Source organism: Portunus trituberculatus, chromosome 32 (assembly GCF_017591435.1).
Source record: "Portunus trituberculatus isolate SZX2019 chromosome 32, ASM1759143v1, whole genome shotgun sequence".
NCBI classification, from domain to species: Eukaryota; Metazoa; Arthropoda; class Malacostraca; order Decapoda; family Portunidae; genus Portunus; species Portunus trituberculatus.
This window is the reverse complement of record NC_059286.1, coordinates 627,490-655,485: the sequence shown is the minus strand read 5'-3', so window position 1 is coordinate 655,485 and position 27,996 is coordinate 627,490. Positions and strand designations below refer to the sequence as shown.

General features: G+C 38.4%; 1 protein-coding gene and 3 long non-coding RNA genes across 7 annotated transcripts in view; 3 read left to right on the top strand and 1 right to left on the bottom strand.

Annotated features, from left to right (window-relative positions):
- Positions 1-66: 66 nt before the first annotated feature.
- Positions 67-3,730, top strand: LOC123511861. The gene is made up of 3 exons (XR_006676967.1): positions 67-743; positions 2,150-2,337; positions 3,352-3,730. It is a non-coding gene; the product is annotated as an uncharacterized LOC123511861 (long non-coding RNA).
- A 241-nt stretch (positions 3,731-3,971) lies between these two features.
- On the bottom strand, positions 3,972-6,473 carry LOC123511862. Its single transcript, XR_006676968.1, has 2 exons — positions 5,935-6,473; positions 3,972-4,928 (listed from the first exon to the last, which is right to left on the bottom strand). It is a non-coding gene; the product is annotated as an uncharacterized LOC123511862 (long non-coding RNA).
- LOC123511864 lies at positions 6,121-7,246 on the top strand. Its single transcript, XR_006676969.1, has 2 exons — positions 6,121-6,231; positions 6,828-7,246. It is a non-coding gene; the product is annotated as an uncharacterized LOC123511864 (long non-coding RNA).
- A 283-nt stretch (positions 7,247-7,529) lies between these two features.
- LOC123511860 overlaps positions 7,530-27,996 on the top strand; it is a 77,947-nt gene continuing 57,480 nt past the window's right edge. The window contains exons 1-3 of one of the 4 annotated variants that reach the window (XM_045267912.1): positions 7,564-7,661; positions 14,498-14,582; positions 14,710-14,875. In XM_045267912.1, the coding sequence (XP_045123847.1) occupies positions 14,562-14,582; positions 14,710-14,875 (187 nt within the window). In that variant the 5' untranslated portion in view covers positions 7,564-7,661; positions 14,498-14,561. Of the gene's footprint in view, positions 7,662-14,497; positions 14,583-14,709; positions 14,876-27,996 lie in introns of all 4 variants that reach the window. The other 3 variants (XM_045267913.1, XM_045267914.1, XM_045267915.1) reach the window with 3 other exon arrangements.

Sequence of the window (27,996 nt, the reverse complement as noted above, 5' to 3'; positions counted from 1 at the left end):
TCCCGAAATCTTGCCACTAACTCCTCCGACCCACCTGCTCTGACATCGTTCCCACCTACGTGCAAAACTACTACACCCTCCCTCTCCATCTCCCCAACCCTCTTCTGCACCTCCTCACTCACTGCCTTCACAGAGAGGCCTTGTTCTTTGCAGTTGGTCTCTTCAGCCTTTCCCGCACCAAATTTGTCACAAAAATGATACCAGCAGGATCCTGCCAATACCTCTTCACCAGCTCACAGTCATCTAGCTTATTCAGGAGGTCCTTCCTCTCACGAAACGACCGTCTCTGTCGCAGGTGGTGGCGGTGCGGTCCCCTAGAGCGGCCATGTTTACTTTTAGGATGAAATCTTAGGAGCGCGTCTTAAGCGCGGTTCACACGAGGAATGTTTACCCATGATCCGGGAACAAGCTTTGGCTAAACTGTGATCCGGCTCAGCAAGTTCCCGGGTTTCAAGGTTCCGTTTGGATGGTGAACTTGCTGACGCTACGTGGGAACTCACGACTGGACGACGATTTGCTGCTTGCTCTCCTCGTGTGTTGACAAGTGTTTAAAATTATGGAGAACGAGTTATTGTGGCCCAGGAGTGTTATCAGATATTTGTGCGAACTGGTAGAAGGGCACAGATTCCTCTGGGACCCACAAAATGTGGACTATCCCAAGCATAAACTCAGATTGAAAGTGTTTGGTGAGATAGCCCAGGAAATCAAGGCTCAATACCCTGCGATGACCACTTTGACTGCAGGTAAGGCTCCTTCACAGTATTTCTGTAATGTATATCATTTAAAGAGACGTTTAGGTACCCGTGCAGCCAAATATATAGATATAGGTATAATGATTAGCCAGCTTGAGTAGACGTATTAAGTACATTGCACAATTAGGTATTGCATATAAAACTACTGTTTGGGCAGGCATTTTCTATCACAAATTTAAAAGTTCAAATGTTTTATATTTTCAAACGAAACTATATTTATTCAGGAGATTTTGATGTGCTGTGAATGAAAACCTTAGATGTTTTGATCAAGATATCTCAACCAAACTTAACCTAACCTACCCTAACCTAACCTCCTCAGAACTGCTACTAATTTTGGCAAATATTTACTTTGGAGGCAAAGCCATATACAGCAGTGTTGATATTTCCTCAAATTTATTCTTCTAGACAAGCTTAGGCATAGTGGAACAACTGTGTTGGTCTGGGGACATGCTACTCAAGAGAAAGTTTTTAAACAAGAAGTGCTGAGATGAATTTTGAGTATTTTAGAGTGGTAAAACTGACTTGTATCTACTCCAGTCCACCTTGGCATTAATGTAAAATTTTCCTAAAACTGAACAGTATTGCTGGTGCCCAGCTGCTGGATGCAGATATAGTTAGGTTAGGTAAAATTTTGTTAGGTTAGGTTAGTTTAGCTAAGTTAGGTTGAAATGCTAGCAATGAGATAAAAATCAAGATTAAGATGGCCACTATCACAAGACCAATAGGGAGGCACACTTTGCTACCCAAGGGCCTGCACCACCCTGGGCCAAAAACAAATATTCTTTTTGTAGGCAAGAATATTTCAATGTTGTGGCAGCCCTGATACACATACAGTAATGTGAAATTGGCAGTAAGCCGTCACAAAGCTTTCTTTAAACAATCCTCACTGATGACATATCTTGGGGAATGTATCCAATGACATAACTATCCTAACCCTGATACACATACAGTAATGTGAAATTGGCAGTAAGCCGTCACAAAGCTTTCTTTAAACAATCCTCACTGATGACATATCTTGGGGAATGTATCCAATGACATAACTATCCTAACCTAACCTAACTTGTCATTCCTAATCCAGCCTAACCTAATAATCATTTGTGATGGAAAATACATTCCAAAATGTGTACTTATTAATATTTAGTTTTTATCACCCCCTGTGCACTAATTGCTGTAAAATTTCAGGGCACCTAGTATTTATTGTCTGTGCTAATTATGATGTCTAGTAATTTCATATCAAATGAAACTCCATTCAAGGAAAATATACTAAACAATATCCTTAAAGAATATACATTTTACCAAAAGTTACACTAGCTGTCATGAATAATGCAGCATATACATACAACTGAATATGGAATTGATTTAATTGTTTTATTAAAAAAATATATTGCTCATTACAGATCAAGTTCGTGTTAAATTTAAGAAGCTGAAGGCATACTTTCTGCGAGAGCACAAATAGATACAGTCAGCACCAAGTGGCTCAGCAGGCAAGACACCTACAAAATGGGAATATTACGACTGCCTTGCATTCCTAGGTCCAAGTGAGGAGCTCACAACAGAGGCATGCTGGTCGGGACCAACACACAAGGTATTTTATAGTGTGCTTCAAAACTCTGATTGGGGTGATAATGGTACTATCATAAGATTTTCCTATAATAATTATGTAATGCCATAATAATATTTATAAGTTTCAATCACATAACGGTCCAATGGTTTACTCAGTTTTATTGCAATCATAGGAAAACTTGTTTTTGGTTACCCACACACACACACACACACGAGCAGAAGCACACATCATCAAAAGTCATATGATCTAATTTATTCATAAAACAGGATTAAAGAGAACATAATGTCAATGAGGATGGTTATTTGTGTATTTAGTATTCACCTAGTTGTATTTTATTACGGAGGGGAGCCTATGCTCGTGCTGCCCCGTCTCTGTATCTCACTTTGTCTAATTTTTTCTTTAAGTATTGACTTTGCACACACCGCCTCCTTATTCAGCCCATTTCAAATGTCTTATCACTCTATGAGGGAAGCTGTTTTTCATGAAGGACTCTGCCTCTGATTATCACCCTCATTGTTCTTCCAGTTAGAAAATCTTCCATCCACTCCAGCAATGTTCCTGTTATTCCCCCTCTATTTTCAATTTCTTTTATTAAATTTTCTCATGTCTTTTTCTTATCCCAAAATACACTGTCAACCCATCTTGTGTTATGTCTATGATTACAGAGCAAAAGCATATTAGGTTTGTTACACATGATCTTCCTTTCCTAAATCATTAATTATATTATTCTCTTCCAAATGCTTCTTGGTCCATCTTTCCTTGATCACATTTTCACAAATTTAAGCTATGGTACTTGTTAATGACACCAGCCTTATTTGGACATGTCATACTGTAGGTTCGTTAGGAATTCAATAGGAGAACAAATGATTTGGGGTGGAAAAATGTTTATAAACATTGCATTATCAGGATTAATTTAGGTGTGGTGAGCAGATTTACCATTTGTGTCTGTTGTGTTATCATACTGACTTTTTTTCCTTAACTTACAAAAATACAGTACTGTTATCAGTAATACAACATATTTTTTTTTTTCAACAGGAACCTTCATTACCCATGCCAGAATTTCCACCTGAAGAGTCATCCATCTATTTAGTTGAAGAAGCCAGTATATGTGAGGGACTTGAGGAAACTGGTTTTGAAACAGACCAGATCAGTCATTCCACTGAACAAGCCAAACAGGTGACTGCAAATGATCTTGCTGATGCCTTGAGGACATTCAGTAAAGAACACAACCCTGGGTCACTTACAAGTTCAGCTTCATCATCCCTTCTGACGACTCCATCATCATCTAGTCCAGTTTTGTCAGCAGCTGAAGGCCAGCCTAGGCATTTGTCTTCGAATGCCATGAAGAGGAAACGAGCCAAGGCATATGATTCAGCACTAGAAGTTGCATTACAAATGAGTGCGCAAGAACCACTGACCCTTCATTCTCCAAGTGTGTTGGGTCAATGATTGAAAATATCATAAATCTAGTTCCATCACACATGCAGTATGAACTTAGTTTTGCTATTTTGAATAGTGCTCAAAAGGTATATGAGGATTTTGTAAAAAAAAAAAAAAAAATTGTAAAAACAAATTTTTTTAGCATTTGTACATTTATAACATTTTCTGTAATTATTGCATTCAGCTGATATTTTTGGTTAAGTAAAATAAGTCCATAAGGTTGTCTCTTTATTTCCTTGCCTCTTATAATGTAATGCACTTGAAAAGTGTGCATAAACACTCTCCACCTCCTGCCACCCTCTACCCAAACTGACACACACACACACACACACACACACACACACACACCTCTTCACACTAGATAATAGAGATGGCTGGGTGGTTACAGCATATTTAAATATAAAAAAGGCTTTTGATACAGTCCCACATAGCAGGCAAGATATATGGAGTAACATAGAAAATATTATCAAGTATTACAGTTGCATTTAATTATATGACAAGGATATGATGACAAAATTACTACTGGCATAATAATACCTAAATTAGAGTATACAGCAGTGGTGTTTTCATCTAACCTATTGAAAGATATAAGGAATCTAAAAAAGGATAGAGTACAGCTACAAAGATGGTGTGTGAAGGACATTGGAAAGAATAGTTTTCCACATAGAACAGTGGAAAAGTGGAAAGCTTTAAATGAGGAGGTAGTTGCAGCACAATGTGCAAAACTTTGAGCAAAAATTAGACAAATGGAGATATGGAGACAGGTCACTATGTAAAATGCACACACATACATACAAAACACAAACATTTATGCATAGCCTAGTGTAGAAAGCACATTACATCTTGCCAAGGTACTTTACCTGCATTATTGAAATATTGCTTTAAAGTTTCTCTGACTCCCTTGGCATCTTGTGCATGACCTCTAGCTACCAATAGCAGCCTTTCAAGTCCACCATGTGGATGCTGGTGCCACTGACCTCTATGCAACTCTACATTTTGTCCAGGTGAATCCATTCCCGAAGTGCACCTGGGTCTTCTAGCGACAACTCCCTCACCAGTCGGAAGTACACGCTCTCCTGACGCCTCCTTGATAGCCAGGGACGTGTCCAAACACGGGGTTGTTCATCCCGTTCCCTCATCAGACATATGGCAAGAATGAAGTGGCCCCATTGCTGTCGGGTGAGGCCTTAACATAACATAACATAACATAAATAATAGGATAACAAAGTGCCACCAGGGCCCATCTAGGTTATCCTGTATCAGTCGCACAGCGACCTCGTCATCAGTACTTAAAGATACACTTACAAGTACACAATACATTATATACTAATTCTAAATATTTGGCCCATTAACAGGGCTAAGTCCTGCAGCGAATTCCTCTACAATCTGTAATCCCCATACATTGGGATCATGTCTTGTTTAACTATAGTAAATTTCTTATAAAAACTATCATGCAGCGCTATACATAATTATAAATCTAATAAATTTAAGTGCTTATCTAATCTGTTTTTAAACATTGTCAAACTAGTGCTATTTACAACCGTCTCTGGCAATGCATTCCAGAAGTCTACCACCCTATGACTAAAGAAATATTTTCTTATATCTAACCTGCAGCCTTGCTTTCTAATCTTCCTGCCATGATTTCTAGTCCTACTTCCCTCCTCTAAGGTAAAGAAAGATCTCACATCTATGTAGTTTGTATCTGAGAACATTTTAAATAACTGTATCATATCCCCTCTTATACATCTCCTCTCAAATGAAAACATGTTTAATGCCATTAATCTATCTCTATACTCCAGGCGCTTCAAAGCTGGTATCATCCTAGTTGCTCTTCTCTGAACTGCTTCTAACATGTTGATATCCTGCCTATAGTGGGGTGACCAGGCCTGTATGCAATACTCTAAATGGGGCCTAACATAGGAATTATATAAGCTACGCACCACTTCCTTACTTTTATAACTAACATTTCTATTTATAAAACCCAGGATCCTATTTGCCCTATTTCTTGCTTCTAAACATTGCTTTGAAAATTTCATAGTCCTGTCTATCACTACTCCTAAATCCTTTCCTTCCTCTACTGCCTCTAGCCAACATCCCTCCATCTCATAGTTAAAGTTTGTGTTGTCTTTACCTAAATGCATAACCTGACACTTTTTAGAATTAAACTCCATCTGCCACCTGTCTGCCCATGCTATCAGCCTGTCCAGGTCTCGTTGTATTCTGTAATTGTCCTTTTCACCCTGTACTGCACATGCTATCTTAGTATCATCTGCAAACTTGTTGTCGTCGATTGTGGTTGATGTGGTGTGCGTGGCTCGGCATGGTGGTGCTTGTAAACAAACACTTGAGTTGACCACCAGGATGCTTGATCTTGTCGCGATATCGGTCTGCCGTCTCAGGAATAAACTTCAGTACCGTGTGAACATCGGTGGAATAAATTCCCGGAACATTGGAAAACTTGTTCCCGGAACATGGGTAAACATTCCTCGTGTGAACCGCGCTTTACTGCTAAAACACCTCGGGAGGTGTTTTAGCAGTAAGACGCATCTTTAGGGCTTAGGATGCCGTCTTAAGGATTTAAGACTCGAATTCCGCCATTTTTGTGATTTAGGACGACTTCTTACCGTTAGGACGTCATCTTAGTGTTTATAAGTACGGGCCCAGTGGAATGCATTGCCAGAGACGGTTGTAAATAGCACTAGTTTGACAATGTTTAAAAACAGATTAGATAAGCACTTAAATTTATTAGACTTATAATTATGTATAGCACTGCATGATAGTTTTTATAAGAAATTTACTATAGTTAAACAAGACATGATCCCCATGTATGGGGATCACAGATTGTAGAGGATTTCGCTGCAGGACTTAGCCCTGTTAATGGGCCAAATATTTAGAATTAGTATACAATGTATTGTGTACTTGTAAGTGTATCTTTAAGTACTGATGACGAGGTCGCTCTGCGACTGATACAGGATAACCTAGATGGGCCCTGGTGGCCCTTTGTTATCCTATTATTTATGTTATATGTTATATGTTATACCACCTGGTGTTGACGTGCAAACCAACGACAGCTAGACAGTGGAAGTCTATCTTAGTTTATGATGAAGTCAAAAAAGGTGCATGGGAGACAAAGTATTGTGGAATTTTGGAAGCATATGAGAGGTGTACCCTCATATGAGGAAAAGCAACTTTTATGCTCAAGCTAACAGCTTTGCCGCAAAGCACAACAGAAGTTGAGAAAACATTTTCAAAGCTCAACAACAATAAAACAAAACTTCGAAATAAACTCTCTGTAAAGACACTGGAAGCAATAATAAAGACATCGGAGCGATTCCCAACCAGCTTTGAAATGACACCATCTTTGATCAAAAACTATTCAAGCGCAAGGTCAAAATACTTTGCGAAATGCAATGAAAATGACAAGAATCTCATTGTCACAGAGGAGACACAAGATTAAACGGTGACCTATCTAAGTCAACGGTGAGTGATGTAAGTATATAATATTTGTTTATTATATTTTACTACTTTATATATATATATATATATATATATATATATATATATATATATATATATATATATATATATATATATATATATTTAACATTTTTTATGCGATTCTTTACATAAAAGGTACTAGTTTATCACCATTCAGTCTTTAATATGTTATTACGATTTTTTTTATGGAAAAGTTTGATTTGTAAAGAGAAAAAAATGTCAGATTATTGTAACTTTCGGTGCGTTGGGGAAAATTACCTGAGATATATAGATAGCACAGGTTGCCGAAGCGTGGCAACACTGGCAAGAGCCCGAGACCACTGGTAACGCTGACTAAGACGCAGGCAGCGACATAGTTTGTATTCAAAAGCTGAACGTATTAACGATGAGCCCAAGAGGCAGGAGAGGTAAGTATCCACTACTTTTTTCATTGCCAAGAATCATTAAGACCCAACAGAATACTCTGCTGACTCCGAGATGAATAAATAAGCGGTGAAACTTCCGCAGGTAGAGGAACAGTAAGCCTGACAGACAGACCAGCAGGCATAATTTTTATTATTATTATTTTTTTGTTTATTTATTTATTTATTTACTTATTAATTATTATCGCGGTAATATTGCTTAGAAATGGAGTGCACTATGAAACCTTGGTCAGGATGTGAGGCTCCTAGGCGTGACTCAAGGTTTAGATGTTAGAGTAGAAGGACAGTAATATATATATATATATATATATATATATATATATATATATATATATATATATATATATATATATATTATGTTTAATGATAGCCAGTGGGTTAGGTACAGGGTTGTTGAGGATTAGGGAGTGAGGCTGGTAGTGGGTGGTGCATTGGGATGTGGTGTGAGACTGCTGGGGAGGGTGTAGGTTAACAATCTTGCCAGTGAGAGTGGCAGTTCATTATTCTATTGCTACCCCAGTATAATCAAGCAGTTAAAGTTTTATGTTAGTCCTTGTTAGTAACCCATGACAGGACTACATGTGTTACTTTACTCACTGTACTTTATTCTATTGTTGCCCCTCTCCAGAATAAGCAAGCAGTTAATGTTTAATGTTAGTCCTTGTCAGTAACCCATGACAGGACTACATGTTGTGTTACTTTGCTCACTTTGCTTTGCGTTTATGAAGTTTTCTTTTCGCAGAGCTGACTATTATTGACTTGTATTGATGCTTTCAAAACTCAACACTGCATCAGAAACAGTTAGATTAGGCAGTGTTAGGTTAGGTTAGATTAGTTTGCTTTGGTTTAGTTGGTCGAGGAAACTTGAAACAGACCAAGTTTTGCATTTCCTTAAGAAGTAGAATGCAGTTCATACGAGCAATGTTTCCCTATGTCCAGGCACCAACTGAATGCTGGAATACTGTTGTGGTGCCACTTTTTGTAAACGTTGATTGTGTTCCCATGATACTGCCAGCACAGTCATCTTGTTCCCAAGATCCTGTGTTTTAGGAACTTCTTGTGGCCTTCTCACTTAAAAAAAAAAAACACTGATGAATAAATAATGTCTTGCAAATTGGTGTGGCCAAAGAGTGTGGTAATATCCCTGTGTGAGTTGGGAGAAGGACATAGACCTAACTAGAAAACTTGAACTGTAAATCATAAAAAAAAATAAACTTACACAACATTACTAGTACATTTTTAGTAAAATGCATCCCCAAGATCTTTGCCCTTGAAATCTGTAACCTTCACTAATTTCATCACAACCAACAATTTACTTTAACTTTATCTGTGCTTGCAGCTAAACTTAACCTAATGAAACAACAAAGTTGTAATAATATTAGATGCTCACAGATCCCCAACCTTCTCACATTAAAATACATTCATAAATAATTTCTTGTGAGTTGATGTGGCCAAAAAATGTGATATATATCTGTATGAGTTGATAGGTCATAAATACCTCTGTAACAAATTTTTCATATGTTTATCAGGATAAGACAAACAAACAAAACAAAAAAGACCATTTATACCCAACTGACTTTGTATCAATTGGTAATTTTCAGTAAAGTGCATCCCCCAAAATCTTAAGCCCTGAATCCATTAATTTGATCATAATTAACTATTTACTTTAGTTTGCCTGTACTAATTAACCCTAACCTAAATAAACATCTATATGGGTAAGGTAAATATAACTAAAAAAAACTTGAATAACAAATAATGAAAAGCTGATATAACATTACTGATACATTTTTGGTGAAGTGCATCCCTTGAAATTTCTAATTTCATCACAACCAAAAATCTACTTTAACTTTACCTTTATTAGCTAAACCTTACCTAATCAAACTCCAAAGCTGTAATTATGAATATTAGATGTGCACTATCAAAAGTATATTTTCTAGCCCAGGGATTCCCAATCTTTTTTTTTATTTTATGACATATTAACTGGCTCCACTGGTTCTTTACAGAGCCTACTGCTGCTTGCACATAACAAATTCTCATACCATGTGAACAACAAAAGTCAGATAGTCCAGCAAGGAGGGAAAAGGTTTCCTAAAAAACATGAACATGAGGAAACATTGCTCATGTGAAATGTGCTTAAGGAAACAAACAACTGTATTTGGCAAAGGAAGGACCTGTTGTAAATTTTTGCCAAGGAAGCAGCAAGCTTGTAGACCTGATTGAAAAGTGGGATTCTATTGTGGGGCATGCTAAAATGGGCCAAATTTTAGAAACTTCTGAAGCATAAAGAGAAAAAGAAAAATTTTTGCTTCATTGCCTGTCTCGATTTGGGAGACAATGATATATTTTTTTCTGGCAGATTTTGGTGTGCTTTAAGTAAATCTGCCAACTGTTTCTGTTGGAAATGATTTATATATATATATATATATATATATATATATATATATATATATATATATATATATATATATATATATATATATATATATATATATATATATATATATATATATATATATATATATACATACATACATACATACATACATACATAAATACAGTAAAACCTCACTTGACGAACGTCTCTAAGGACGAACAATTCGGGAGACGACCAAAAAATTTGTCAAAATATTGACCCAGAGGACGAACGATATTTCGGGGGACGAATGCGTTTGTGTGATAGCCAACCCAGCTATCACACAACAACAAAACAAAACATAAGCACAAAAGAAAATACAAACAGGGACATACGAAAAATATTACATAACATAATCTCCGTGCCACCATGATTTTCTCCTGTTTTTCCTGGGCATGGTAATGTTAACCGGCGCGCTTTACTGTAGCTTCCTCGGCGTTATCCTCGCTGCTCTGGTGGCTCTCATGACTATCTTCTTAGATCTTGTCTGTCTTCCTCCCCATCTTCCTCTCCTCCATTCCATCATGCCATCAATGTCCAGTCTCAAATAAATAACCTTTTCTTTTTTATTAATTTTATTATCATTTTGATAGCATTTAGGTAAGTAAAACAATTTAGGCTTTTTATAATTATTTCATTCATGTCATGCATACATTAAAGGTCTATTTTGAATGGGTTTTATGGAATGGATTAATGGTATTTCAATACATTATTATGGGAAAAATTGATTCAGGGGACGAACAGGATTTAGGAACGAATTATGGTCGTGAGCTGAGGTTTTACTGTATATATATATATATATATATATATATATATATATATATATATATATATATATATATATATATATATATATATATATTGAACAGGATAAATATAAGAGTCCCACTGCCTGCTTTCCTATCTTTGCTTAAATAGAACCATGAACTAAAATAGAGCCAAATACTGCCTCTTACCACCAAAACTGAATAGGAATCTGCACTACTGCCTTAAAAGTTTTTACAGATGATCCTCCGCAAAAAAGCAAAACTAGGCATGTAGATCCAGCTCCGGTCAGATACTCACTGTGGAGTATTTACCTAGTTGTATTGTAGATGATTTGAGTGGAGCTCATAGTGTCCAGTCTCAATATCTCCACTTATCTCATTTTTCTTCAAAGCTGTGCACATTATGTGCTGCAACAGCTTCATCATTCAATGCATTCCACTTTTCCACTGTTCTATGTGGAAAATGTTATTTTCCATTATACTTCACACGCTGCCTCTTCCCAGTTTTCTTTGCCTGTCGTCTTGTCCTTCAAGCTGCTTCTGTCACCAACACCAGGTCTTGCTTGTCTATCTTTTCACTGCTGTTGACTATTTTATACATTTTTATTTGGTCTCCTCTTTCCCTTCTATCTTGTAAGGTTGGTAGTCCCATTTCCTTCAGCCTTTCTTCATATATTAGGTCTTTCAGTTCCAGCACCATCTTTGTAGCTACTTATCCTCTGGATTCATTCTAATCTTCTTATATCCCTTTTCAAGCTTGGCGACCACACCACTGCTGCATATTCCAACTGTGGACGTATCATACTTGTAATAATGTCCAAGTACTGAAATGCCACCTTATTATTAGTCAACATTTTATACAGTGTTCCCTTGTTCATTACTGGGGATGTGTTCTGTAACCACCTGCAAACGTGAAAATCCGCAAAGTAGGGACGCTATATATATATATATATATATATATATATATATATATATATATATATATATATATATATATATCCTTCGCTATATACATAACATTTTAAGCCTTTTTAAACCTCCCCACACTATTATCAACCCTTCCTGTCACTGTATAAACCATCCCCACACTCTCATAAACATTGTTGTAGGCTAAACATATGTGTACGGTACTGTATTTGTGTACTGGTTTCACTAATTGCTGCCACCACTCTACTGGTCCTCGGCACCAGTATACTGGTTCCAAGTACCAGGTATATACCATTTACAAGTCAAAAGTTACGGGGTACAAAAAATATAAACTTTAATGATGAAAAGTAACAAAAAAATACTTTTATCTCTAGCATTGGCAATGCCCTTACAACCAAAAAAGCAGGTACACAAGGAGCACCAGTCCTCACTGGAGCACTTCTTCCATTACCCTACTGGGGCATGTGTTAACTTATCTTTTAAGGTTTCAAATGCAGTCTGGCACTCACTAGTCCAGTCAAATGCTTGGCCCTTCCTTGCCAGGTTGGTTAGCGGGGCTAGAATTTTTAAAAATTGGTCCATGTGGTGGTGGTAAAATGAGCACATTCCGATGAAGCGTCGAGTTTCCTTAAGAGTCGTCGGGGCTTTCATTTGAGTTATTGCTTCTAAATTACTGGGGTCAGGTCGATATCCTTCCTTAAAACACTATGTGCCCCAAAAATTTTACTTGTCCTTGACCAATATGACATTTTGAGAGGTAAAGTTTTACACCTATTGGTTTCAAATGTTTAAATAATATACCAAGACTCAATGAATGTAACATAGTCCATGGCATTTACAATCAAATCATCAAGGTAGCTTTTCACCAAATTTTCTTTAAGTAGTGGTGCTAAGGCTTGGTTCATTTGTCTCATGAATATAGCAGATGGACAGCTTAGGCCAAAGGGTTGTCTCTTGAACCTGTAAAGCGGATTCCATCACTGAAGATCGGTAAATCCCTGCTTGATTGATCGAGGGCAATTTGGTAGTAAGCATCTTTCATATCCATGGTGACATAGTAGTCACTTCCTGAGCCATTCTCTACTAACTCTTCTAAATTAGGGAGAGGATGGATATCCATAACTAGTTGTTTATTTACTTTTCTATAGTTTAGACATAGCCTTTCGTCTCCTGGTTTATTTACTAGAACTATTGGGGAGAGCCATGCTGCTGTTGAGCTTTCAATGATTCCTCTCTCTTCCAAATCTTTAAGTATGGTCTGAATTGCCTCCTTTGGCAAGGTCTCAGGTCATCTACTTGAATATGAGCTGGCTCTGCTTGGATTAAGTCTAACTCGCCTGAATGTACTATAAACAGTTCCTGGTGTTGCTGAACCATGTTCAGTAAGTGGTCTTTTTGTTCTGCATTTAAATGTGACCAGTCACAGGACTCTAAGATGGACTGAAGCTTTTCCCAGCATGTTTGGTGATTACTAACGCAGTCATTGTCTGGTCCTATAGCTTCACTAATATGCGCTACAGTAGCAGGGACATCCTCGACTTCTAATTGTTCATCTTTTACTTGGAGATAGGTGACTAACAATGTTCCAGGATGTAAAGTTAACCTTGCTTTAGCATTATTAATGATGGGGATGAAAAGTGTTTGATTTTTAGTGACCATCATAACCTTTAGGATCCCATTTTGTACAGCTTCAACCACAACTACAGTATCAGGTAGCTCATCAACTTTAACTTCTACCATGGTCATTGAGTAACAGTCCAGGTGTTTCCGACCAGTTAGCCTACTGTATCTGGGGCGGGTTCTTGTTGCCAGCCATGATTCTCTCACCACTCTTCAAGTTTTCCCTTATTCATTTGAGGCTAATACTAATGGGTATGTCAAGTTATTCCATTGAACCTTCCGTGCCTGGTAATCTAAAGTCAGTTTAGTTTGACTGATGGCATTCATACCCAGCAGTGCTGACAAATGCAGATGATTATCGGAATTACTGCTACCATGATGTTAATAGGATGATTACTACTGCTGGAGATGGTAACGTTAGCTTGCCCTAAGACCTTGATTTTACGCCCAGTAATTCCTTGCAAGGGAGGAATTCTTGAACTATGCTTTATTTTTAATCCTAATTCTTTTGCCACACTGGTATTCAGCAAAGAAACATTACTTCCTGTATCCAACAGTACTTCTAGGACATGGCGGTTAACGTCCAGATTGATAACTGGTGATTGTCACGCTATTCTCCCTCCCGTCATATTAATCCTTCCTGGATAACTTGGATGTCCACAGTAACAATTCATTTGTAAGCAATCATAATATGAAGCCAGATGAGGCTGTTTACGACATTCAGCTACTGAGTGACTATGAACTCAACAATAGGGGCAATACTTCTCTCTCCTATTCCATTGTCTTAATCTTCTCTCTACTCTGTCCAAATTTCCTCTACTTGTTGGTGTAGGTCCCCATGTGGGATTAGGTGTTACTGCCTCTTGGGTTATTGTACTGGCTTTTCGATCACTCGCACGGAATCCTGTTGTTGTGCCATTACTCTCAGTCTCTAACTTACACAGAAATCTTTTTAGTGAGACATTTTCATCCATATATAACTCTAGGCAGTCTCTACTTGCTTTTGGCATGCCTTTCAGTAATTTGCTTTTGTCCAGTTTAGGCACATCTGCTGATCTCATCTGTACCTCTAACAAAGCAATCTTACATTTTAGTTTCGTCATGAACTCTACTGGGTCTTCATCAGACAAGTATTTTCAATCATTTAGCAAGTCATAGATGCGTTCTTCTCTCTGGTATGTGAGTTCTACGGTCAAAAGTTCCTTAAATTCAGTCCATGACATAGTTTCTTTCATATAGAGGTTCTAAATAAAAAGGGCTAAAGGTGCATTAACTTGCATTTGAACTAATTTTTGTCTCTCTATAGCATCTAATGAACAACTTTCAATCTCGGAAAGAAACATGGTGTCATCCTGCATGCTCTACTCCTCTTAACTGGCTTAACTCCAAGATTGGGATATTGCAAGGTTTGAAAAAAGTTTTAACCAGTTTCTCAACAGCTGGTTCGTCATCTCTGTGGCACATTTCAACAAGTAAGTCCTTAACACAATGTTGTAATACATCAACCTCTCATTCTAACGACTCCATTTTTCCTTCCCTCAAGCAATCTACTTCTGGATTTTCTGATTTTACTGCACTCCTAGTTGCTTCTTCACCCATGATTCTTCCTTTTTTTTTTTTTTTTTTTTTTTTTTTTTTTACTGTAAGGCCTATAGCACTTGTAGGTACACTTGAAGAGTGTATGGGAAGCGCTGTTCAGCTTCCGCCCATTAGTGGCGCAGGCAATTTTATTTATAGTGGTACCCATATTAGGGCCCATATCACCACCCAAGCTCATCTTGGGTGTAATCACCTAGAACCTGGGTATCATGGTGACATGTAGGTAACTTTAAACCACTCGACAAATGGCAAAGTGTTTTAAGGCTGTACGTGGTGGGATTTGAGCCTACGTGTGGACGTCTGCCTGATCCCACGCTCACCACCTTATCCACTATGCCACCGCCTCCCTATTGCTCCCTCCTGGGAAATCCACGAATTATCTAATAAATCCATGTCAAACGTTACCACCACAATTTATCATTAAGGACTAAGTTACAAAAAAAAAAAAAAAAAAAGATAAATAAACAAAAGAAATTTTAACCCCTTTAACCCCTTTTTCATTTAATAATTTTGTATTTTGATGGCCATACTCACTTGAGTACAACCAGTGGAACCAGCCACCCGAGGGTCGCGACTCACTTAACCTGGGGTCCAGTGCCCACAGGGGAGACCCTGAGTGGCCTCTCCACCTTACTAAAATAGCATCCAAAAAGAGGAAGAAAAAAAAAAATAAATAAAATAATAATAATTTACTCTGTTCTGAGAGTAACCCCAGTTTGCCTCTGGTTGGAAGAGATGGCCCCTGCAAATGGCACCTCTCAGCTTGTCTTTCACCCTCTCACAGCCTTCACGGTCAAAATGTATCCCATCAGTTCTTTAAGGAATACAGGTTGAACCTCCCAAATCCGGCAACCACCGGACCTTAGACTTGCCGGACCATGGAAAATTCCGAACTATGGGTGGTCCCTCAAAACTTACCCTGCATTATACAAGTGTAGCTGTAACATTGTTTTGATATATGATAGTTGTACATGAAAACATTGTTTTGATATATGATAGTTGTACATGAAAATATACATGCAGAAGTTTATAGAAAAACACATTGTTGTAAATTTTTGCCTGCGCCATTATCATCTCACCGGACACAGGGACGTTACCAGCCCACCGAAGCTTAAACCACTGTATGAGAGCACTGTCTAAATCACTGCTTTTACCCTCCTTAAGTGTTCTACGAACCTCCATGTTCTTCTTACTCTCACACTCACTGTAAAACTTGAGAAGTTGATTCTTCTATTTTTTTATATCATAGACAGTTGATGAGCCAGTGTTGTACTGTTGGCATAGGATCCACACTGAAACACCTTTATCTAGCTTCCTCAATAGGTCCACTTTCTGTTGCACTGATATTGTCATATGTTTGCACTTTTTTTTGGTTCACACACAACACTATCACTTCCTGGTCGCTTGGAAGCCATGTTTAGGGGCAAATATTACAGAAAAAAAATGTTTATACACCTGGGCGGGGTGGTGCTTGCAATGAGCGGCAGTGTGGTACAGATCCAAATTTGACCCAGAATGCCCGGGCTCCAAAACACAGTACAGCGCTGCCACGTCCTAGTGTCGGTCCGGCAAATTATTCCAGCCAATTAAAAAATTCTGGCAAAGAAAAATTTTGCCAGATTACAGGTGTTGCCGGATGAAAGAATACTGGATTAAGGAGGTTCAACCTGTACCAGAAGGGTTTCACACCAAAAGTTATGAATCCTTTCCCCTGTAGAGCTCTTTTCTGTAATTTATTGTTAACTCCCTTTTCCACTTTATTGTATGATTCTTCTTCAGTCCTGGGCCTCCAGTGTACCTCTGTTCTCCTTGGTTCTATCAAACAAATTTTAACCAGGGGTGCAACGTTTCTCTAATTTGGTTACTATCATTTTGATGTTATAATCAATGCCTTATACTTGGCGTTGCAAATGAATGTCATTACTTCCCAACCACAGAATCACCAGGTCATATCAACCCACAAACACTGCTGTTAATTGCATATTAGTAAAGAATGATCTGGCTGTGGCTCCAGGTGACCTGAATATGCTGACCTCAATCAATGGGGGCAGGCCATCAAGCTGAGAGGGCACTTGACTCTGCCCCACAGTGGCAACTTTGTACATAAAAAAAATAATCGCTGGTGCTTGAAAAAAATCAATCACACCAAAAAAAAAACACTTGGTACCACTAGAAACATTACAAACAATGTACTACTAACTACCCTGTAAGAAAAAAAAAAGAATTACTGGGGGAAGACCAACTAATTAACCCTAACTAACCCATGAGGTAGTGCTCTTCAGATTACGAGGTTATTAAAAAAAAAATGCTGCCACCACTGTACTGGTCTTTGGAACCAGTATACTGGTTCCAAGTACCAGGTGCAAACCATTTACTCTTTTTATCTTCCCTGGGACAAGTCAAAAGTTACGGGATACAGAAAAATTTAAACTTTAATGATGAAAAGTAACAAAAATACTTTTACTCTAGCATTGGCAATGCCCTTACAACCAAAAAAGCAGGTACACAATGAGCACCAGTCCTCACTGGAGCATTTCTATCACTACCCTACCTAACCTAAAACACGTCCTACATGGGGGCTAGGAGAACCATTTGCACTCAACTGGCAACCTGTGGGGAACCTCTTCCTGGCGGCTCCCTCGTCACTCATATCTCTCTCTCTCTCTCTCTCTCTCTCTCTCTCTCTCTCTCTCTCTCTCTCTCTCTCTCTCTCTCTCTCTCTCTCTCTCTCTCTCTCTCTCTCCTTTTTTGTTTCTCCTCCTGGGTGTCTCCAGACAATCGTGCACAACAAAGAAGTCAAGACAGACTTGGGCTGGTCTACCTCTGTGTGGGTCCAAGCTTAGCAATAGACGCTGAAACCACGTCACTCATATCTCTCTCTCTCTCTCTCTCTCTCTCTCTCTCTCTCTCTCTCTCTCTCTCTCTCTCTCTCTCTCTCTCTCTCTCTCTCTCTCTCTCTCTCTCCTTGTTTCTCCTCCTGGGTGTCTCCAGACAATCGTGCACAACAAAGAAGTCAAGACAGACTTGGGCTGGTCTACCTCTGTGTGGGTCCAAGCTAGCAATAGACACTGAAACCTCGTCACTCATATCTCTCTCTCTCTCTCTCTCTCTCTCTCTCTCTCTCTCTCTCTCTCTCTCTCTCTCTCTCTCTCTCTCTCTCTCTCTCTCTCTCTCTCTCTCTCTCTCTCCTTTTTGTTTCTCCTCCTGGGTGTCTCCAGACAATCGTGCACAACAAAGAAGTCAAGACAGACTTGGGCTGGTCTACCTCTGTGTGGGTCCAAGCTTAGCAATAGACGCTGAAACCACGCCTGCCCCAGTATTTATGCCCTTCATGACATCACTACTCTTTTTAGATGTATTCCCTATTTGCATTCCTCATTCCTCCATGACTAATATTTCCTACTCTAGAAATAACAATACATTTAATAGACATTCGAAAGTGCAGAGTATAAGAAAATTTATGGTGGTTCCTTAAATAAGGATCTTAAGGCTTCCCACTCTACCATGATCAGTACATATGTAAACGGACAATACATGTACAGTACTGTACGTACATAGTAATGTACATTGTCGTCATCATCACACACCAACTTAATGTATTACTGTAAATACAGTATTTGTAAGTGACGCCATAGACCCCGTGATATAGTGAAAAATCCGCATTACGTATCTATATATTAAACTCATGAAACAGCGAGGCCGTGAAAGTCAAACCGCGAAATAGCGAGGGAACACTGTTCGTTGTTCCATATACAGTGGTACCTCGACATACGATTTCAATTTGTTCTGTGACGATTGTTGTACAGTGGTGCCTTGTAATATGAACTTAATCCGTTTAAAATTTTGTTCTTTCTCCAAAATGTTCTTACTCCAAAGCATCAAAATACATGTTTTCTTATGGAAGAAATTATAATTCATTTCAAACCACCTCCCAAGACCCAAAAAAATATATTTTTCACCTAATTTCTTACTTTTTTGCATACTATTATTATATATACTACTACTATTATGCTATAACTATAGAAGATAGGAAAATAAAGCAGAACAGTAAGCAAAATGTCATATGAAAATTCAACTTCTCGTGGTCAGAAACAAGCATCACTACATCCTCCTCATGTGACTCCATCAACCCAGCACCACATACTCTTATATAAGCCAATAAGTTTTTCTTTGATATACTGCATTCATTATAGAAAATAAATCAGGGAAGTAAGCAAATTGTAATATGAAAATTCAACTTCTTCGCAGTCAGAAACAAGTGTCAACACATCCCTCTCAGCTGACTCCATCAAGCCAGCATTACGCACTCTTATCTAAACTAATAACGAGATAAAAATAACGATTCCAATATTGTCATGCATCATAATATGTTTCTGAATTGCTTACTTATCCATGGAAATACAGGCAACCCCCGTTTAACGAAGGTTCACACAACGAAATTTCGCTACAACGAAGGTTTCATTTTACTACCATCTGCTCGTTTAACGAACACCAAACTCGCTTTAACGAAGTTTTATCCAGGTAATTTTTTTTCAAAATTTGAAAGCCCCACCATATCACGCAAATTGACAGGCTTTTGAATGCACCAGGAGCTCCTGGTACTAAGGCCTGCCTCAGGAAAAATCCTGGGACCCCTATAGAATAAAGATCAAGATCAAGATCAAGCCTCGTGGACAACACGCGCAACATTCACTCCCCAGTCAAAACATAACAGCGTCAGCAGCAGCTTGTCTTTCCTAGCTCAACTTACCACCAAAATGCCCTACAATTGGCCTAGTGTTTATAAGAAGACCAGGAAGTCTCTTACTCTCCAAATGAAGCTAGATATTATTCACAGACACAGGAGAGGCCAGAAAACTATAGCAGTGCTGGCCACTATCTTGACTCCATATTATACTGTCTCTATTTTCAAGTCAGCAGACTCTATTAAGAAGGCTGGTGAGACCATATCTTCCTTGCAAGGTAAAAGAACCACCTGAACTCGTGACTCTACAATGGATAAAATGGAAAGCCTTGTGGAAATGTGGTACATAAGTTTTGTATGCAGTACAATGATGCGCACTTTGTTTATATTCCACAGGTTGCCGGTTAGTGTCTTTCCCGTTTCACTCTTCCTCCCTTCATAAAGTTATGATCATCAACATTATAAAGTTACATATATACATACATTAGTGTACATTATAATGACTTAAATTAAACTACCTAAATGTTTAACTTTATAATTTTTACTTTCATTAAACCTTTTACTGTACTATGATGCACTCTCGCTTTGCTTACTCTCAATGGAAGTTCAAATCAGGGGTTAAACTTGTTACAATTGGTTCGCTTAACGAAGTTTCGCTTAACGAAGTGTTTTTAGGAACGTAACCCCTTCGTTAGACGGGGGTTGCCTGTACATGTATATCTTATATCTCACCAAGAAATACATAAAAAATGATAAAATACAGCATACTGACATAAATGCTCTCACCATCCTCATGCTTGGCACCCTCACACCTCCACAAACATATCCTTGTAAAACCTGATATATGATTGGCTAAGTGTCCACCATCTTGAAAACAATGGGCCAATGATATATGACAGATAGCCTCAAGCATGAACAAACTACGGCATAAAGGAGCATGGCTTCTGAAAAGCGCCATGATCATGCCTAACGGGCTCTAACGTAAGAGCCATGATCATGCCTGACGGGCTATAAGGGTTAAGACTTTTAATTCATGAGCTGGATACTCTCTCTTCCCCTCGGATCTTCTAGTCTTCCATACGTCTGTCTGTATGTCTCATGACTATGTGTGCTGTGATCTTAATAACTAAAAAAAAGTAATATTATTATCCCCGACACTACAAAGCAAGAACCAAACAACTGCAAACAACACTCCTGAGGCACTGAGGCAGCGTGGTGCCCCAGCATGCAGTCAGCTGATCACGCAGTGTTGCGCGCAATCTGTTGATCGCATTTGTTATCGTTCACACACCAAAGCAAAGCTCGTCCTCCAATGCTAAAATACCCGATTTCTTTTTTATTCGTACTCCAAGGTACCACTGTATATAAAAAAAATTGTATATCAAATAAATTTTTCCCACAGAAATTAATGGAAATAGAAATAATTAATTCTTGTGATATGAATTTACCCCCCCAAAAAATTAACATGCTTTAAATACCAACCAAATATAGATTTAATATAAGATAAATACAATGTTTATTGTATGCATGAGATAAATGTACTATACATATTGACCAAAATAACAACTTAACCCACAAAACTTGGGACACATTAATAGACGTTCATCATGCAAGACTCGGGACACGTCGATAGACGTTTAGGCTTTTTACGGCTATTTTCTTCCCGTTTTCTTTGCTTGTGAGCTGGCAACACTCATCAGGAGTAAACATATGCTCTACATCACTGTGTCACCAACGATGGATGCATGGTGGGAGCAACAGTGATTTCACTGTGTCTGATTCCGCCACCTTTCCCGCGCGCCTTACTTCTGTACCTCGGGTTTCTCGCCATGTTATGGGGAGACAACTTTTGATTGAGAGTGGTATCAGAACAGGCGACAGGAGAGAGAGAGAGAGCGAGAGGATAAAAGGGGCCCATTTTCTCTCGCTCTAGCCAAGGCTGCTGAACCCGATCAGACTCAAGGCCACATAAATCGATAATACTACCTCATTCAGCCTGTGATATTTTGGTAACCATGACATCTAGAGACTCTGGTTTTTTGCATTGCAAAGAGGAAGAGTTGCGTGTGGGCAGAACACCATTTGTACTCACTCATTTATTGAATTTCTAAGTGTAATCAGTATGTGAATACAGGCTATTTTGTGTCTTTCTCACCAAACTTTTACTTTTGGGACCCATGATCACAGGGTCTTGAGTTCACAAAACTTAAGAAAAAATACACACTGCCGAGGAGCACAGACACATACATGCACAAAGGATGAACGACGATACACAACGTGGGCTGAATGTTCGGGTGGGCGTGGGTAGCCAAGCAATCGCTGCGCCACCTACCGATGCCAATTCGTATCTTAAAAATATCTTCGTATTTCAAGGCGTAAATTATATGAAATTTTTCATTGTATATCAAGAAAATCGTATGTTGGGGCGATTGTATCGAGGTATTTGTGTATTTTGTTTATGTGTTTTTTAGGGTTCAGAGTTTCTTGTATAACCACTCCCAGATTTTTTTCCTCTTTAGTCTTCATTATTTGTTCCTCTCCCATCAAATAGTTCCATAGATGCAAGAGGACATTGAAAGAAATTAAGAAAGAACAACTATAGGAGGGATATCAGGAAGTTCAGCTTTCCACAAAGGTGTATAGAGGTGTGGAACGGTATATATATAAGATAATCATTGAAGCAAGGACAATCAATAAGTTCAAAGAAATGTTGGATTTGCATAGATATAGAGACAAGACAGCATGAACATAGCTCTTTTCCTGTATGTTACAACTAGGTAAATACACACACACATAGATAAGAGTAAAAAATGGGAGATGGACTTCAACATTAAGAAATGTAGCATAATGAAATTTGGGAACAGCAAAAATAGGATAACAAGACAATATAAACTTGGAGAAGAGAAGATTAAGAAGGTGGAAAGCGAAAAGGACTTGGGAGTTCTAATAACAAAGGAAATGTCCCCCAATAAACATACAAATAAAATTGTTGCTGAGACCTACAACTTACTGAGAAATATTAGAATTGCATTCTCATATATTGATGAAGATATGGTGAAAAAGTTATTGATATACTGGAGTATGCAGCAGTACTGTGGTCACCTGACAGGAGGAAGAATATCAGGAAAATTTAAAGGATACAAAGAGCGGCCACCAAACTGGCCCCAACCTTGTCGGCTCTTATGTATGAAAAGAGACTGGAATTACCAACACTGGAGTAGAGAAGAGAAAGAGGCGACCTGTTGACCATCTACAGAATAATGAATAATATGGAGCTTCTCCCAATAAACATACAAAAAAAATTGTTGCTGAGACCTACAACTTACTGAGAAATATTAGAATTACATTCTCATATATTGATGAAGATATGGTGAAAAAGTTATTGATATACTGGAGTATGCAGCAGTACTGTGGTCACCTGATAGGAGGAAGAATATCAGGAAAATTTAAAGGATACAAAAAGCGGCCACCAAACTGGCCCCAACCTTGTCGGCTCTTATGTATGAAAAGAGACTGGAATTACCAACACTGGAGTAGAGAAGAGAAAGAGGTGACCTGTTGACCATCTACAGAATAATGAATAATATGGAGCTTCCTGATAGGACCAACCTGCTGAAGAGGGACAGAAGGGACACAAGAGGACATGGATTAAAACTTAGAAAAGACAACTACAGAAGAGACTTCAAGACAGAGACGGAACAACACGATCATAGCCTCCCCTCCCGTAAAATACAACTAGATAAATACACACACACACACACACACACACACACACACACACACACACACACACACACACACACACACACACACACACACACACTAGAGAAAGTACAGAGAACTAGAGAAAGTACAGAGGGCTGCAACAAAAATGGTGCCTGACTTAAGAGATTTGACTTATGAAGACAGACTGAAAAGAATGCAACTTCCGACCCTGGAAAACAGAAGAGAAAGGGGAGACCTGATAGCAATATACAGAGTGATGATTGGCATGGAAAAAATGGATAGGGAAGATCTGTGTATGTGGAATGAAAGAGTGTCGAGAGGGCATGGGAAAAAATTAAAAATGGCCACTTATAGGAGAGATGTGAAAATATAGCTTCCTCATAGAAGGGTGGAAGCATGGAATAGTTTAGACGTGGAAGTGGTCAACGCAAGGAATATTCATGATTTTAAGAAAAAGCTGGACATTAATAGATATGGAGACGGGACAACACGAGCATAGCTCTTTTCCCGTATGTTACAATTAGGTAAATACAATTAGGTAAATACACACACACACACACACACACACACACAGCTCAGTGGTTAGAGCGCTGGCTTCACAAGCCAGAGCGCTGGGGTTCGATTCCCCGGCCGGGTGGAGATATTTGGGTGTGTCTCCTTTCACGTAGCCCTGTTCACCTAGCAGTGAGTAGGTACGGGATGTAAATCGAGGAGTTGTGACCTTGTTGTCCCGGTGTGTGGTGTGTGCCTGGTCTCAGACCTATCCCAAGATCGGTAATAATGAGCTCTGAGCTCGTTCCGTAGGGTAATGTCTGGCTGTCTCATCAGAGACTGCAGCAGATCAAACAGTGAAAAAAAAAAAATAAATAAATAAACACACACTTCGAGGGGTTCGTGACCACTCCAAGTGGACTAGATAAATTAGACATGGATTCCAGAATTCAGGCATTAGAAAGTAAGTTTCTAAATATTAGATCCATAGAAGAAAAATTAGATAGAGTCATAGCAGAGAACGATACCTTCAGAAAAGAAATCTATATGTTAACGAGAGAGAATAAAGAGCTATTGAAGGAGAAAGTGGAAATGGAGAAAGAAAATCAACATCTAAGGAAACAATGTGACGAGATGAAGGCTAAACTCCTCGAAATGGAAAAGAAAATATCTGAAGGAGACTTGGGGAAAGAGGAATGCCTTAACCTAATTGATGCCAAAATGAAGGAAATGAAACATGAGCACCAAGAAGTACAAAAGTCCTTTAAGGAGATAATGAAAACGCAAGAAGAAAATAAAGCGATTACACAGTGAAATGGTAAAGGCATTGAAGGAAAATGAGTATGTGGTGAGAGATATTGCTGAAAAGAAAAAATGCGTGATCATAACAGGTTTGAGGGAGGAAACTAACAGGAACTGGCAAGATAGGAGCGATAAGGAAAATGACAGGATTAAGTTTTTACTGAATAAGATCTCCGAGGAGGAAGAATGCCTATATGCTGAGGTAAAGGAAAGTGTGAGACTAGGAGCTTTTGAAGAAGGCAAGAGTAGACCATTAAAATTGAAGTTAAAGTCTCAGGTGGCAGCTGAGGCCTTGCTGAGGAGGGCCTGGAAACTTAAGGACTACGAAGAAACCAAAACAATTTACATAAGAAGAAATATGACACAGAATGAAAGAATGAAAATGAAAGAGCTTGTAACTGAAGTGAGAGAGAAGAATGAGGAAAGAACTGAGGAGGAAAAGACCAAGTTTTTTTGGAGGATGAGAAATGGGAGGCTGAAGAAGTGGTGGATAAAACAGATGGAATAGACATTACACTGACTGAAACATGGAAGAAAGAGATTAGGAATGGAATTCAAGTGACATACATGAATATAGATGGATTTCTGTCTAAGAGACTAGAATGTATGGATTACCTAAGAAACAATGAACCGGATATAATGTGTGTGGTGGAAACAAAAGTTAAGGCCTGAAATAAAGCTAGATTGGTTTGATGTAAAACACTACAAAGTATGGAGAAATGATAGAAAGAATAAAGGAGGTGGTGGTATAATGGTTTTTACTAAGAAGGATCTGATAGTGAAGGAGGTGAACTTTAGTAAGGGAAATGAGGAAGTGATAAGTATGCTTATAACAGATGATAAGAGGGACATTAATATTATAACAGTATACATACCACCCAGAACCAGTGTTTGGGAATATGAACAGTATCAAATGGTGATGAGAAATACTCTAGACAGAATGAAGCAGGAACTCATCAGAAAGGATAGAGTGATGATAGTCGGGGACTTTAATTGTAAGGAAATAGTGTGGAAAGACTACGAAGTGGTGAACGGTGGTAAGTGGGCAGAGGTATTGTTAAAGGTAGCAACAAATAACTTGATGACACAATGGGTGAGATCACCAACAAGGTGCAGGGGACAAGATGTTGCAGCAAGGTTGGATTTGATATTTACCAGGGGCATCTCTCTAAAAGAGGAAATTGAACATGAAAGTCCCTTGGGGAAAAGCGACCATGATGTCCTAAGCTTTGAGCTGGATATGGAATTATGCACGAATAAGATTGTGGAACGCAGGGAGAAAAAATTAAATTATATTTGGGCAAATTATAACCATATAAGGGAGTTCTTTAATGAAATTGACTGGTCCGTGGTATACCAGGAAAGGGATATGCAATTGAAATACGATAAATTTATGGATTTATATAAGTCTGCTGTGAAAAAGTTTGTGCCATATCACAGAAAGAGGACTTTAAATAATAAACAGTGGTTTAATAAGAAAAGGCATGGAAGAAACTTAAGAAAAACAGTGAAGTATTATCAATAGAAGTTTACAAAATAGCAAGGAATAGATATGTTGAAGTAAGGAGAACAGCACAAAAGGAATATGAACAGAGAGTGGTGGAAAACTGTGATAGTGACTCTAAAATGTTTTACAAATTCATAAATGGAAAACTAAATATAAGGGAGGCAATAGAAAAGGTAAAAAATGGGTAAGAAGTATATGAGGATGCTAGAGATATAGCTGAAATTTTGAACGACAACTTTTGCAAAGTGTGTACAAAGGAGGAGCATTTTATAGGAGAAAGGCCTACGGAAATAAAGCAAATGCAGGACATAATGGTTACTAAGGAAGATGAAAGGAAAATTATAAGCAATTTGGATATTAATAAATCAATAGGGCCTGATGACATATCTGGGAGGTTGCTAAAAGAATGTAAGGATCAATTGTTGAACCCTGTATTTGATATTGTGGAAACCTCCATATGAACAGGAATAGTCCCGAAAGAGTGGAAAAGAGCTGACATTATGCCTATATATAAGAATGGTAGTAGAATGGAACCGTTAAATTATAGACCAGTATCGTTGACTAGTATATTGTGCAAGGTATGTGAAGAAGTAATTAAAGCTAAGTGGAGTGAGTATCTAGAAAGTGAAAACATTCTGAGTGAAAGGCAGTTTGGTTTCAGAAAAGGAAGATCGTGTGTATCCAATTTATTATGTTTTTATTCAAGAGTGACTGACATACTACAACATAGAGAGGGATGGGTGGATGCTATCTACCTGGACTTGAGAAAGGCCTTTGATAAAGTACCACACAATAGACTGATGTGGAAACTAAAGAAGATTGGAGGAGTAAATGATAAACTAGCAAAATGGATGGAAAATTACTTAGTGGGAAGAGAAATGAGAACAGTGGTGAGAGGAAGGAAGTCCGAGTGGAAGAAGGTAACCAGTGGAGTTCCTCAAGGGTCAGTGCTTGGTCCCATCATGTTTTTTATTTATGTTAATGATATGCCAGTAGGAATAGACAGTTACATGAATATGTTTGCGGACGATACTAAAATTATGAGGAGAGTAAAGAATGTGGAAGATTGTAACAAGTTACAGGAAGATATTGATAAAATATATGAGTGGAGTAAAGAGTGGCAGATGGAATTTAATATAAACAAGAGCCATGTTATGAAAATGGGTAGAAGTAGATACAGACCAAACAAGGCTGGGTGATGAGAAAATTAAAGAGACCAATGAGGAGAAGGACTTAGGAGTAACCGTGCAAAACACTTTGTCACCGGAGAAACAGATTAACAAGATATTTTTGAAAACATATAACATGCTTCAAAATATTGGCCTTGCAATCCACTACCTAGTTGAAGGAATGATGAAGATATTATGTACGTTAATAAGACCCCAGTTAGAATATGCAGCTTGTGTCTGGTCACCGCATATGAAGAAAAATGTGGTGAAGGTGGAAAGGGTACAGAGGCTGGCAACAAGGATGGTACCAGGACTCAGGGAGTTAGACTATGAGGAAAGACTGAGGAAACTGTGGCTGACCACATTAGAAGAGAGAAGAACAAGAGGAGACATGATAACTATGTATAAATTGGTGAACAAGATTGACATATTGGACAGAGAATTGATAAAGGTGACCACAAGTAATCATCTCCGAGGACATGGAAAAAAAATTAATAAAAGACATCTGTCTAAATGACGTGAGAAAATACAGTTTCCCGCATCGTAGTATTGATAAGTGGAATAAACTGAGCAGTGGTGTCGTTGACACGGTGTGTGTCAATCAGATGAAAGAGA